The 15,109-nt window shown below is 41.1% G+C and overlaps 1 protein-coding gene across 1 annotated transcript in view; it reads left to right on the top strand.

The window, feature by feature from the left end:
• LOC128660006 (zinc finger protein 585A-like) overlaps positions 1–15,109 on the top strand; it is a 274,638-nt gene that overhangs the window by 119,728 nt on the left and 139,801 nt on the right. Inside the window, exon 4 of the mRNA XM_053713599.1 lies at positions 136–149. Coding sequence (XP_053569574.1) covers positions 136–149 — 14 coding nt within the window. The remainder of the gene's footprint in view (positions 1–135; positions 150–15,109) is intronic.

Here is a 15,109-nt window from a genome sequence, read left to right on the forward strand (position 1 = left end):
TTGTCGTCGACTCCTCCATGGAGGTTACCCTGTTGCAGAGACCTGCTGGTTCAGGGTCACTTTCTCCACAAAAAAAATCTTGATTCTCTGAGGCTGACTGCGTGGAGATTGAACGCCTAGTCTTGGCTAAGAGAGGGTTCTCGGAGAGAGTGATTGATGCTCTCATTCAGGCCAGAAAACCGGTCACTCAGCGCATCTATCATAAGGTGTGGAGGACCTATTTATCCTGGTGTGAGAAATGTGGATATCCCTGGCACAACATTAGGGTTTCCAGTATTCTGGCTTTTCTCCAAGATGGTCTGGTTAAGGGCCTTGTCACTTAAAGGGACAGATTTCGGCTTTATCGGTTCTGTTACACAAGAATCTAGCAGAGCTTCCTGATATTCAGTCCTTGGTTCAGGCTCTGTCCAGAATCAGATCAGTGTTTAGAACTTCTGCTCCTCCTTGGAGCTTAAATTTTGTTCTTAAAGTTTTGCAGAGGGCTCCATTTGAGCTTATGCATGCGCTTGATATTAAGATACTTTCCTGGAAGGTTCTGTTTCTTCTGGCTATTGTATCGGCTCGCAGAGTCTGAGTTATAGCGACTTTGCAATTTGAGCCTCCTTACCTGGTTTTTCACACTGATAAGGCTGTGCTTCGCACTTGATTGGAGTTTATTCCCAAGGTGGTATCAGATTGTTACATCAATCAGGAGATAGAAGTTCCTTCCTTGTGTCCTAACCCTTCTTTGTCTATGGAGAGGTTACTTCAAAACTTGGATGTGGTTCGAGCCTTGAAGTTTTATCTTCAGGCCACAAAGGATTTCAGACAGACTTTGTCTTTATTTGTTGTGTATTCAGGGAAATGTAGGGGCAAAGGGCCTCTTCCACTTCACTGTCTTTTTCGTTAAGGAGCATTATCCATTTGGCCTATGAGACAGCTGGACATAAGCCTCCTTTAGAGGATTACGGCTCACTCAACTAGGGCTGTGGCCTCTTCTTGGGCCTTTAAGAATGAGGCCTCTGGAGCAGATTTGTAGGGTGGCTACTTGGTCCTCCTTACCTACATTTGCCAAATTTTACAAAATAGATGTTTTTGCTTCAGGCGAAAGCTGATTTTGGGAGAAAGGTTTTGCAGGCTGTGATGCCCTCAGTATAGGGTCCGCCTCCTTTTACCCTCCCATTTTGTTCATTCAGTGTCCTCTAGAGCTTGGGTATTCCCACAAGTAATGAATGAAGCAGTTGACTCATCACATTAAGATGGAAAACATAAATTATGCTTACCTGATAATTTCATTTCCATCTGTGGGAGGAGAGTCCACTGCTCCTGCCCATTTACTCCGATTTGCAGACCTAAATTTTATATTATTCTTCTGGAAACATTTATACCCTGATATTTCTCCTACTGTTCCTTGTTCCCTTGGCAGAATGACTGGGGGATGAGGGGAGTGGGGGAGGTATGTAAACCTTTGGCTGGGGTGTCTTTGACTCGTCCTGGTGGCCAGGTTCTTAATTCCCACAAGTAATGAATGAAGCAGTGTACTCTCCTCCCACAGATGGAAATGAAATTATCAGGTAAGCATAATGTATGTTTTTATTGAAATCAGGTATCACAAAACGCCAAATATTTACACACAAACTTTATATACACAGTGTACAAATCTTTTTACAATAATCCTAAAGAGGACAAACTCTCTAAATAGAAGCATCAAAAGAGATGTTATTGTAAATAATAGTTACTAAATTCCAGTTATAAAAGCCCCAGATTGGAAGTGCTTTCCTGCTGTCCTTTGTTCCTCTATATTTGTGCACCTCAGTTTCTCTCATATAAATGTGATAGAATCCAAACACCACACAGGAATATACAAATCTGTCCTCATACTGACCAGTTTACACAACCATTCACCACCAAAGCACCCCAGTGTTGTTTATTAATATGCCAGTGTTAGGAATTGTACATTTGATTTATAAAGGGGAGAAAATAATTACATTTACAGAATAAAGAGTCTTCATATGAAAAGAGTGTTGGATAATTATATAAACAAGAACATCAGTCTCAAATGATTGACATCTGGGAGATATATTTAATGTGCACATCATGTGGATAAACCTTTTCTTATAGCAATAGATGCTTAGCATTGTACATGTAATATACCAGAGGAATTACTGAGGGGAAACTGTTTTTATTTCATGAGACACAATATCAGTAACCTGTACATACGTGATCATAATCAGTTTAATTTAAATGGCTACTATAACCTACATGTATACTGGCTATGTAATATGTATGTCATGTTCTGTAACTTGATATTATGTCTGTTAGATGTTTTCATGTTCGTTAGAAGCCACAATAACTGATAATAGCACATACTGTATATATAAAGGGAACATTTACATATCTGATAAATCCCTTTGTATCAAGAGCACAAGTGTTAGGTATATTTATACCATTGTGTGCATATATCATGTAATGCTGCTTTTTACTATATAATGATATACAATGTTTTTTCATGCAAATAAAGTGATTGTAATCAAGAACAGTATATATCATGTGATGCTGTTTTTTTACTATATAATGATATAAAATGTTTTTTCATGCAAATAAAAAGTGATTGTAATCAAGAATAGTATTTCTTTCTCATGACACAGTGAGTCCACGGATCATCTCTAATTACTATTGGGAATATCACTCCTGACCAGCAGGAGGAGGCAAAGAGCACCACAGCAAAGCTGTTGAGTATCACCTCCATCCCCAGTCATTCTCTTTGCCTACTTTAAGAGCAAGGAGGCGGTAAAGTTTAGGTGTCTGGAAGAAGATTCTTCAATCAAGATTTTATTATTTTCCAGCAAGTTTGTTCTGATTTTTCCTGGGTTGTAACCATAGCCCTCTTCAGTAGAGCAGTGGTGGTTTTTAAGCAATTGGGAGCTTGTGGGGTATAATCCTCACTGCGCCTCCCAAACAATTTTTGCTGCTCTGTCTTGAAAGCCTGAGTAGGATTATTTAGTCTTTCCTTTACTTTTCACAGGTCCATGTGAGGAGGTATGCCTCTCAAACCAGGTGAGCTGCCCTGCTGCCGGGCAGTGTTACATTCAGGTAAGTGCCTAATTTTTATTTTCTTAGGAATATCACACTTTTACATCAATCATATTCATCTTAATGGGATTATGGCAGTTTTGCAGGCACTGTGAACTTGAGGAGCAGTAGCATATTTGCTGCTGGTGTGTGTAACTCATATGTGGCTCAGCTCTGGGTTATTTCCGGACTGGATGGTTTCGGTTTTTGTACACTTTATTTATGTGACGGCTACAGGGAGGCTAATGGCAACAGGGAGTTCAGTTTAGTTACGCCCACAATTAGCAAGGCGGGTTTTCTGTGGGGGCAAGTTAGTGTTGCGCACTTCCGGTTTTCTCCTGTGCGATCCGGTATAGACGGTAGTCTGTGTGAGCAGCTCTGAGTCTGGATTGTTGAAATCTCTTATTTACTTCTCCAGCAGGACAGGTAGGCACCTCAGCAAAGATTGCTGAGGTGAAGAGGCTGTCTTTGGTTGTGTGCGACCAGCTGCTTTGCAGTTGCATTTTTTTAATATAAACTTTCCTTTTATATTTAAAGAGACAGAAACATTTTTTGGTTTATTGCTTTAAGATTAAATAAAAACTTTTTTTTATTTAATTTGGGGGTAAAGATGGTTTAAGAGGCCCTGCAAAATGTTACATGTAGCTTGTGTTTTGATTCCAATGTTAAACTACCAATCCCTTTTTTGTTCCTCATGTATTGAGAGAAAGACTTTTTGATTCTGAGCCATCATTATCTAAGGAAGATGCTGTTCAGGGGTCTCCTGTTCAAGATATGCCACAGATTTCTTCTCAAGTGTCCCAAACATTATCGTCCCCACATCCAGTGCCCTGTGTTTCCTCTCATGCTCCGGTTGGAGTTACATTGCAAGATATTGCTACCCACATATCTTCTGTGGTAACTGATGCACTGTCTGCTTTTCCCATGCTGCAGGGAAAGCGCAAGAAGAAATATAAAGAATCAGTGAGTAAGAGTTCTGATACAGTTGTGGCTATTCTGAATGTACCTTCCCAGAAGTCTGAGGAGAAAGATAATTTGGTGGCATCTGAGGGTGAAATCTGAGATTCAGACAGTGTAATTCCTTCTTCTGATGCTAAAGTTGTTTCCGATTTAAGTTAGAACACCTCTGTTTGTTACTTAAGGAGGTTTTGGTCACCTTGGACAACTCTGACATGACTGTCGTAGTCAATCCTAAGAAGTATAGTAAACTGTACAAATACTTTGCTGTACCTTCTACGGTGGAAGTTTTTCCTGTACCGGACCGGGCTACAGAGATTATTGCTTGGGAATGGGAGAGTCCTGGTATTCCTTTTTCTTCTCTCTCTATTTTTAAGAAAATGTTTCCAATAGCTGACTCTATCAAGGAGTTTTGGCAGACGGTCCCTAAGGTGGAAGGGGCAATTTCCACTTTGGCTAAGAGAACCACTATTCGCATAGAGGATAGCTGTTCCTTTAAGGATCCTATTGATAAGAAGTTGGAGGGGTTACTAAAAAGATGTATGTACACCAGGGTTTACAGTGGCAACCTGCAGTATGTATTGCTACCATCACCAGTGCTGCAGCGTACTGTTTTGATGCGTTGTCTGAATCTATTCATACAGATACTCCCCTTTATGAAATCCAGGATAGGATCAAGGCCTTAGTTTGCCAATTCCTTTATTATGGATGCTTCCCTTCAAGTTATTAAGTTGGGAGCAAAGATTTCTGGGTTTGTGGTACTGGCTCGCAGAGCTTTATGGTTGAAATCCTGATCTGTGAATGTGTCGTTTAAGTCCAACCTTTTGGCGATTCCCTACAAGGGTAAGACTTTGCATAAATAAAAAGAGAGAAGCACTCAACCTGGGAACGAACAATAGCATAATAGCTTGTTCTATAGCTAGTTACCACCCTAGAAGCAGCCTCTTTTTGCTCAATATGTGCCTTTCACAGAGGCGAACTTTCCTGTAGCATATCAGTCTGATCCTGACTTCACAGTACAGTCCAGCCCCGAAATACCAGACAATCCCTCTCTGAACAAGAGAAACGGCAAAACCCCAGACGTACGTTTTGGCCTATTGTGGGCCTCATCAGTGAGGTGCAGCCATATCCCTCTAGGTACACTGAGCAACGGGTCCACGTCTGGATTCCCGCATCACACTTAGGGAGACTTCCCTAAGTGTCATAATTTGCATAAATAAAAAGAGAGAAGCGCTCAACCTGGGAATGAACAATAGCATAATAGCTTGTTCTATGGCTAGTTACCACCCTAGAAGTAGCCTCTTTTTGTGGACCCGTTGCTCAGTGTGCCTAGAGGGATATGGCTGCACCTCACTGATGAGGCGCCCAATAGGCCGAAACGTACGTCTGGGGTTTTGCCGTTTCTCTCATTCAGAGAGGGATTGCCTGGTATTTCGGTGCTGGACTGTACTGTGAAGTCATGATCAGACTGATATGCTACAGGAAAGTTCTTCTCTGTGAAAGGCACATATTGAGCAAAAAGAGGCTGCTTCTAGGGTGGTAACTAGCCATAGAACAAGCTATTATGCTATTGTTCGTTCCCAGGTTGAGCGCTTCTCCCTTTTTATTTATGCAAGAGTACTTTGTTTGGGCTGGGCTTGGCTGAAAGGATTTCAGACATTACGGGAGGAAAGGGTCATTTCCTCCCTCAGGCTAAGAGGAATAAGCAGAAGGGACATCCGAGTAATTTTTGTTCTTAGGGTAAAAATTCCTCTCCCTCTGCTAAGCAGGAACAGTCCAAGCCTTCCAGGAGGTCCAACCAGTCTTGTCACAAGGGGAAGCAATCTAAAAAGCCTGTTAGTGACTCAAAGTCAGCATGAAGGGTCTGCCCCCGATCCGGATCTGGTGGGGGGCAGACTTTCTTTCTTCGCTCAAGCCTGGGGTCGGGATGTGCCGGATCCCCTGGGCGGTGGATATCGTGTCCCAGGCATACAAACTAAAAATTTCCTCCCAAGGGCAGGTTTATGCTCTCAAGGTTATCTGTAGACCAGATTAAAAGAGAGGCGTTCTTACATTGTGTCTGGGACCTTTCCGAATTAGGAGTGATAGCTCCTGTTCCATTACAGGAACAGGGTCTGGGTTTTTACTCCAATCTGTTCGTGGTTCCCAAAAAGGAGGGCACTTTCAGACCAATTTTAGATCTCATGAGTCTAAACAAGTTACTCAGACTACCGTCCTTCAAGAAGGAAACTATTCATTCCATTCTTCCTTTGGTTCAAGAGGATCAATTTATGACAAAAGTAGATTTAAAGGATGTGTATCTACATGTTCCCATCCACAGGGATCATCACAAGTTTCTGAGGTTTGTCTTTCTAGACAAACACTTCCAGTTTGTGGCTCTTCCATCAGCCTTGCCACAGCTACCAGAATTTTCTCAAAGGTCCTGGGAACTCTATTGGCGCTGCTCTAGTCACATGGCATTGCAGTGACGCCTTATCTGGACGACATTCTTGTACAGGCGCCATCCTTTCAACAAGCAAACTCTCACACAGAGATGTTATCTTTTCTACTTTCTCACGGATGGAAGGTGAATTTGGGAAAAAGTTCCTTGATTCCAGCTACAAGGGTAGTGTTTCTGGGAAAAATAATAGATTCCTTATTAATGATAATATTTCTGACGGAAGTTAGAAAATCAAAGATCCTCGACTCTTGTCTGGCACTTCAGTCCTCTCCTTGGACGTCAGTGGCTCAATGTATGAAGGTGATCGGTCTGATGGTAGCTGCCATGGGCATCATCCCATTTGCCCAGTTCCATCTCAGGCCTCTGCAGTTATGCATGCTCAGACAATGAAACAGGGATTAGATGGATCCGTCTCTGCAAATTTATCTGGATCAGATGACAAGAGACTCTCTTTCTTGGTGGTTGGCTCAGGATCATCTCTCCCAGGGAACCTGTTTTCGCAGACCCACCTGGGAGATCGTGACAACGGACGCCAGTCTTCTGGGATGGAGAGCAGTCTGGGGCTCAGTAAAGTCTCAGGGGACATAGACTCGGGAGGAGTCTATTCTTCCCTCAAATATCCTAGAGCTGAGGGCAATCTTCAATGCTCTTCTGGCCTGGCCTCAGTTGGTTTCAGCCCGGTTTATCAGGTTCCAGTCGGACAACATATCTTTAGTGGCCTACATCAATCATCAGGGAGGAACCCTACAAAAACCTAAAAATAATAATAAAATGACGACACATATGTAATAAAATAAGCTTTATATTATTCAGTACAGTTTGTGTAACTGCACCAAAACCAACACTCTTTGCAACAGCCTGCACTCTGCAGAAATGGGTAGGAGTAACCAATGCATTACTAACTTGTCCTGCAGGGATGGATAGAACCAGACCAGCCGCTCAGTCCCTTCAGCAGCTCACCCTGTATGTGCTTAAGGAATGCAGAAAGAAAAAAAATGGAACAGGAGTGCAAACTCGATTTAAGTGAGTTTTTTAAGAACACATATAAAAAGGGCAAGATCAATATGCACTTACAAAAGACAATGTAAAAAATGGCACATAAGGTAATAGACGAACAGGAGCCAAAGACATCAACCGGATACTTTCACAGAGAGCCCAGCAGGTGACCTCTGGACCCCAACACCTCTGGTCTGTTGCGAATGAGTGTAGCTGTGTGTCTTTGATACACCCAGAGATTTGTGGAACCTCAACGCGTTTCCCCCATTTTGCAAACGGCTTTCTCAAGAGGACAGGTCAAGCTTAAGGTTTGTGAAGTTAATAGCACTGCAGCAGCAGAGGCCAGAGCCAGGCGGACTTGTGTGAGAGAGTGCCTGCTGCTGGAGGTTAAGTGAACTGCTCTGTTTACATTTACTGTAGGTCTTCCAACAACTTAAGTAAAAAACAAAAAACAGCCAAATTCCAGAGGGGGGATATTTCACCCCCACCCCACTGGTTGCCCATGGCCCTAAAGTCTTCCTGATCTCTGTCCCAGATAACAATTGAAAATTAACATTTTAGCGTTTCCATACCCCACTTGCATTGTGAATTAAGCCAACTCAGCATTGACAAACAGAAGTTAAAGGGACAGTTTAGTCAAAATTAAACTCTCATGATTCAGATAGGGCATGTAATTTTAAACGACTTTCCCAATTTACTTTTGTCATCAATTTGCTTTGTTCTCTTGGTATTCTTTGTTGAAAACTAAGCCTAGGTGGGCTAATTTCTAAGCCCTTGAAGAGCGCCTCTTTTCTGAATGCATTTGACAGTTTTTCACAGCTAGAGGGCGTTAGTTCATGTGTACTATATAGATATCATTGTGCTCACGCCCATGGAGTTACTTATGAGAGAGCACTGATTGGCTAAAATGCAAGTCTGTCAAAAGAACTGAAATAAGGTAATCACATATATATATATATATATATATATATATATATATATATATATATATATACACCTCCCACCACACACATACCTTAGTTTTACAAACTTTGCCTCCTATGAAGGTGGTGAAGTAAGTTGTGCTTGATTTCTTCTGTGATAGGCACTTCTAATTATTCTGAAGCCCAATTCCTCTCAGAGTACAGTGTTTGTCAGAGGAATGTGAAGGGAGTATTGCCTGTTGATTTAGTGGTTTTACCCATGGGAAATCCTTTCAAATGCTCTCTGTAAACGGTCGCAGGGATTCATCTCCTGCCTCCCTTTTCAGATCGATGTTATAGTCAAGTCTATGTATATTTCCCTTTTCTGCAGATGATCAGTTTCAGTGTGGAATTTATATTTGGGAAGATTATTTTTCTTTCCTAGGGTTCTAGTTTTCTCAATTTGACTTTATTTTCCAAAATATTCGTGGCCAAACTAGGCTCACCAGGATGCAAAATGCCCGTTCTTTATGGCGTCATTCTTGGTGCGAAAAATTTGTTGCCGCGGAATTGCGTCTAAGGTGATGCAAGTTTCGTCATTTCCTGTGTCTTTGTTGATGTAAGTTGTTTTGGTGCAAAGTTGCACTTGTTATGACGCGAGTTGCGTTATTTCCTTATGTTAGCTTCGGAACCAAAAATTTTTTTTAACTTCCTTTTGCTAAATACTTGGCGCCAAAAAGTTTTTGTATGTTACCCCTCTTCCTTTATTGCTTCTGGTTCTCTTCATATTATCAAGAGCTATGATGCTTATTTTTTTGTATTTTACTTAAGCAGAACCATTTTTTACCATCCCTGAAACTGCTATATGAGGAAATTATATATATATATATATTTATATATATATTATTTTGTTTAAATGTTTTATTTTTCTTTTTACATTTTGCAAGATGTCTGTCTGATCCTGCCTCTGATGTTGCTGTAGAAACCATGCTGCCTAAACACAGTTCTGCCAAAGCTAAGTGTATCTGTTGTAAATGAACCTGATGTTATTTCTTCAGCTCAATTATGTGACATCTGTCATGATAAGCTTTTGCATGACGATAATGTTTCTATTAGTACTAATACATTGTCTGTTGTTCTTTCAACGTCTAATGTACCTAATATTTCTGCAGATGTAAAGAATTATATTGCTGCAGCTATAGATAAGGCTATGGCATCTTTTTATCAAGCCATCATCCGCAAATATGCTGGAATTCTGCAGTGTATTTGTGGCAAGCCTGATTCCCCTTAGTTATCAAACCCTACAGACCGGCAAAAGTAGAATTTTGTGATGTAACATACGATCCGCCGGTCTCAGTCCGACACAGATCGATACTTACGTCATTACAGATGTTTCGAATGCAAATTCGGCACAATCTGACTACTTTGCTAGTTATCACATTTCTACCAGGTACGCTCTGCACTATTCCGGCCCAGCATACCTGGTTTTCAATCCTGCGCCCTGGAGGTGGCAGATACCATAGGAATCAATGGGAGTCTGAAAGCACTGCTGCCCGATATCCCACTGATTCCTATGGTGACGTTTACACCTAACACCCTAACATGTACCCTGAGTCTAAACACCCCTAATCTGCCGCCCCCTACACCGCCGCCACCTACAATATACTTATTAACCCCTAATCTGCCCCCCCTACACCGCCGCCAGCTACCTACATTTATTAACCCCTAATCTGCCCCCCCTACACCGCCGCCAGCTACCTACATTTATTAACCCCTAATCTGCCCCCCCTACACCGCCGCCACCTACATTATACTTATTAACCCCTAATCTGCCGCACGACACCGCCACCACCTACATTATACTTATTAACCGCTAATCTGCCTGCACGCCACCGCCGCCACCTACATTATACTTATTAACCCCTAATCTGCCCACCCTACACAGCTGCCACCTACCTACATTTATTAACCCCTAATCTGCCGCCCCCAACGTCGCCGCCACTAAATTAAATTTATTAACCCTAAGTCTAACCCTAACCCTAACACCCCCTAACTTGAATATAATTTAAATAAATCTAAATAAATTATTCCTATTTAAAACTAAATACTTACCTGTAAAATAAACCCTAAGATAGCTACAATATAACTAATAGTTGCATTGTAGCTATCTTAGGGTTTATTTTAATTTTATAGGCAAGTAAGTTTGTATTTATTTTAACTAGGTACAATAGTTATTAAATAGTTATTAACTATTTAATAACTTCCTAGTTAAAATAAATTCAAATATACCTGTAAAATAAAACCTAACCTTAGTTACAATTACACCTAACACTACACTATAATTAAATTAATTCCCTAAACTAAATACAATTAAATACGATTACATAAAATTATCTAAAGTACAAAAAAAATAAACACTAAATTACAGAAAATAATAAACAAATTTCAAGATTTTTAAACTAATTACACCTAATCTAATCCCAATAAAAAAATAAAAAAGCCCCCCCAAAATAAAAATAAAAGCCCTACCCTATACTAAATTACAAATAGCCCTTAAAATGGCCTTTTGCGGGGCATTGCCCCAAAGTAATCAGCACTTTTATCTGTAAAAAAAAATGACAACCCCCCCAACATTAAAACCCACACAATCAGCCAATAGAATGCAAGCTCAATCCTATTGGCTGATTGCATCAGCCAATAGGATTTTTCCTACCTTAATTCCGATTGGCTGATAGAAATCTATCAGCCAATCAGAATTGAAGGGACGCCATCTTGGATGACGTCACTTAAAGGAACCGTCATTGTTCAAGAAGACGTCATCAGAAGAGGATGCTCCGCGTCAGATGGCTTGAAGATGGAGCCGCTCCGCGCCGGATGGATGAAGATAGAAGATGCCGTCTGGAGGACCACTTCTGCCCATCTGGAGGACCACTTCTGCCCGTCTGGAAGACCACTTCTACCGGCTTCGTTGAGGACTTCGGCCCAATTGGGTGAAGACTTCTCACGGTAGGGTGATCTTCAAGGGGTTAGTGTTAGTTTTTTTTTAAGGGGGGATTGGGTGGGTTTTAGAGTAGGGTTGGTTGTTTGGGTGGTGGGTTTTAATGTTGGGGGGGGTTTGTAATTTTTTTTTACAGGTAAAAGAGCTGATTACTTTGGGGCAATGCCTTGCAAAATGTCCTTTTAAGGGCTATTTGTAATTTAGTGTAGGGTAGGGCTTTTTCTATTTTGTGGGGGCTTTTTTATTTTGTTAGGGGGATTAGATTAGGTGTAATTAGTTTAAAAATCCTGTAATTTGTTTATTATTTTCTGTAATTTAGTGTTGTTTTTTTTGTACTTTAGATAATTTTATTTAATTGTATTTAGTGATGTCCCGAACTGTTCACCGGGGAATAGTTCCCGGCGAACATAGCTTGTTCGCGTTCGCCGCGGCGGGCGAACATATGCGATGTTCGATCCACCCCCTATTCGTCATCATTGAGTAAACTTTGACCCTGTATCTCACAGTCTGCAGACACATTACAGCCAATCAGCAGCAGACACTCCTTTCCAGACCCTCCCAGGTCCCGGGCAGCAGCCATTTTAGAATCATTGTGATGCAGCTTTTGAAGAGAGAGGAGGTTTAGTGTTGCAGCTCCTGATTTTATAGGGAAATTGATAGCTAGGCTAGTGTATTCAGTCTCCACTACAGTCCTGAAGGACTCATCGGATCTCTGCTGTAAGGACAGCACCCCAAAAAGCCCTTTTTAGGGCTACATCAGTCGTTTATTGTTTTGTTTGCATTTGCATATATTGTGCCAACTTGCTCACTGCCACCACTCATATTGTGCCAACTTGCTCACTGCCACCACTCATATCTGGTGTAACATTATTTTAAATTTAAAAAAAAAAACTTTTACATTAGTTTGCTAATTGCAAGTATAATCTAATTTCATTTTCCATCAGGCCTGTGTGCCAGGCCCACAGCAAGCATATACTGTGATTAATTCCTCTGTGCCACCACTCATATCTGGTGGTGTAACATTATTTTAAATAAAAAAACAAAAACGTTTACATTAGTTTGCTAATTGTAAGTTTAATCTAATTTCATTTTCCATCAGGCCTGTGTGCCAGTCCCACAGCAAGCATATACTGCGATTAATTCCTCTGTGCCACCACTCATATCTGGTGGTGTAACATTATTGTCAATTTAAAAAAAAAACATTTACATAAGTTTGTTAGTGTAATCTAATTTCATTTTCCATCAGGCCTGGGTCTCTCAGGCACACAGCATATACTGTTATTAATTGCTCTGTGCCACCACTCATATCTGGTGTAACATTATTTTAAATAAAAAAAAAACTTTTACATTAGTTTGCTAATTGCAAGTTTAATCTAATTTAATTTTCCATCAGGCCTGTGTGCCAGGCCCACAGCAAGCATATACTGCGATTAATTCCTCTGTGCCACCACTCATATCTGGTGTTGTAACATTATTGTCAATTTAAACAAAAACGAATTTACATTAGTTTGTTAGTGTAATCTAATTTCATTTTCCATCAGGCCTGGGTCTCTCAGGCACACAGCATATACTGTGATTAATTGCTCTGTGCCACCACTCATATCTGTTGTAACATTAGTGTAAATTTGTTTTAATTTTTTTTTTACATCAGTCTGCTAGTGTTATTTAATTTTAGTTGCCAGGCCAGCCTGCAACTAGTGCCAGCCTGTGTATCAGGCTCCCAGCATATACTGTGCCTTCTTCCATCCCCAGTGCCACCACTTATATCTGTTGTAACATTAGTGTAACTTTTTTTTAAAAAAACTTTTACATCAGTCTGCTAGTGTTTTTTTAATTTTAGTTTCCAGGCCAGCCTGCCACTAGTGCCAGCCTGTGTGTCAGGCTCCCAGCATATACTGTGCCTTCTTCCATCCTCAGTGCCACCACTCATATCTGTTGTAACATTAGTGTAAATTTTTATAAAATTAGTTTTTTACATCAGTCTTCTAGTGTTATTTAATTTTATTTGCCCAGCCAGCCTAGTGCCAGCCTGTGTGTCAGGCTCCCAGCATATACTGTGCCTACTTCCATCCTCTGTGCCACCACTCATATCTTTAGTAACATTAGTGTAAAAATTTTTTTTTTTTTTTTTTTTACATCAGTCTGCTATTGTTATTTAATTTTAGTTGCCAGGCCAGCCTGCCACTAGTGCCAGCCTGTGTGTCAGGCTCACAGCATATACTGTGCCTACTTCCATCCCCAGTGCCACCACTTATATCTGTTGTAACATTAGTGTAACTTTTTTTAAAAAAAACTTTTACATCAGTCTGCTAGTGTTTTTTTAATTTTAGTTTTCAGGCCAGCCTGCCACTAGTGCCAGCCTGTGTGTCAGGCTCCCAGCATATACTGTGCCTACTTCCATCCTCAGTGCCACCACTCATATCTGTTGTAACATTAGTGTAAATTTTTATACATTTTTTTTTTACATCAGTCTTCTAGTGTTATTTAATTTTATTTGCCCGGCCAGCCTAGTGCCAGCCTGTGTGTCAGGCTCCCAGCATATACTGTGCCTACTTCCATCCTCTGTGCCACCACTCATATCTTTAGTAACATTAGTTTAAATTTTTTTTAAAAACAATTTTACATCAGTCTGCTATTGTTATTTATTTTTAGTTGCCAGGCCAGCCTGCCACTAGTGCCAGCCTGTGTGTAAGGCTCCCAGCATATACTGTGCCTACTTCCATCATCATTGCCACCACTCATATCTGTTGTAACATTAGTGTAAATTTTTTTTAATTTTTTTTTTTACATCAGTCTGGTAGTGTTATTTAATTTTAGTTGCCAGGTCAGCCTAGTGCCAGCCTGTGTGTCAGGCTCCCAGCATATACTGTGCCTACTTCCATCCTCAGTGCCACCACTCATATCTTCTTGTTTAATAGTAGTGTAAGTGTACATTTAAAAAAAATAAACTTTTTGGATTGTGAAACATCAGTCTGCTTTTTTGTTTCAGGCTCACAGCGTATAGTGTGCCCATTTGCCCAGTGGCACCACTCATATTTTGTTTAATAGTAGTGTAAGTCTACATTTAAAAAAAAAATGACAGGCAGAGACAGGCCACCCCGCAGGTGCCGTCGTGGTCAGGGTGCTGTGATTCCCTTTGGCCATAGAATAATGCCCAGTGTTAGGGCACGTACCATGAACCCGAAAAGTTCTGATGAAATAGTTGACTTTATAACACAGGACACCCAATCTTCTACAGCTTCCGCTCGTAACCTTGATGCACCATCCACCTCCAGCATAGCTTCGGGCACCTCTCAAGTGACCAGTGCCTCTCGCCCGCCTGCCGCCACCATCAACACTAGCACCACAGCCGCTTCACTTGATCTGTCAGAGGAGTTATTGACACATCAGTAGGAAGAAATGAGTGATGCGCAACCATCATTGACAGAGGATGTAGATAACAGTGATATGTCTCAGTCAGGCAGCATTACAGACATGGACGTACGGTGTGATGATGATGATGATGATGTTGTACCTGCTGCTGCTTCCTTTGTTGATTTGTCAGATACAAGTGAAGCGGTTGATGATGATGTGTCCATGGATGTCACATGGGTGCCCGCTAGAAGAGAAGAAGAAGAGGGGGAAAGTTCAGATGGGGAGACAGAGAGGAAGAGGAGGAGATGAGTTGGAAGCAGGGGGAGGTCGTCGCAAGGAGATAGTGGCACAGTCACAGTCAGACAGCATGCATCGGCACCCGGGGTCAGCCAGACAGCACGCCAATCAACG

This window comes from Bombina bombina, chromosome 5 (assembly GCF_027579735.1).
Source record: "Bombina bombina isolate aBomBom1 chromosome 5, aBomBom1.pri, whole genome shotgun sequence".
NCBI lineage: Eukaryota > Metazoa > Chordata > Amphibia > Anura > Bombinatoridae > Bombina > Bombina bombina.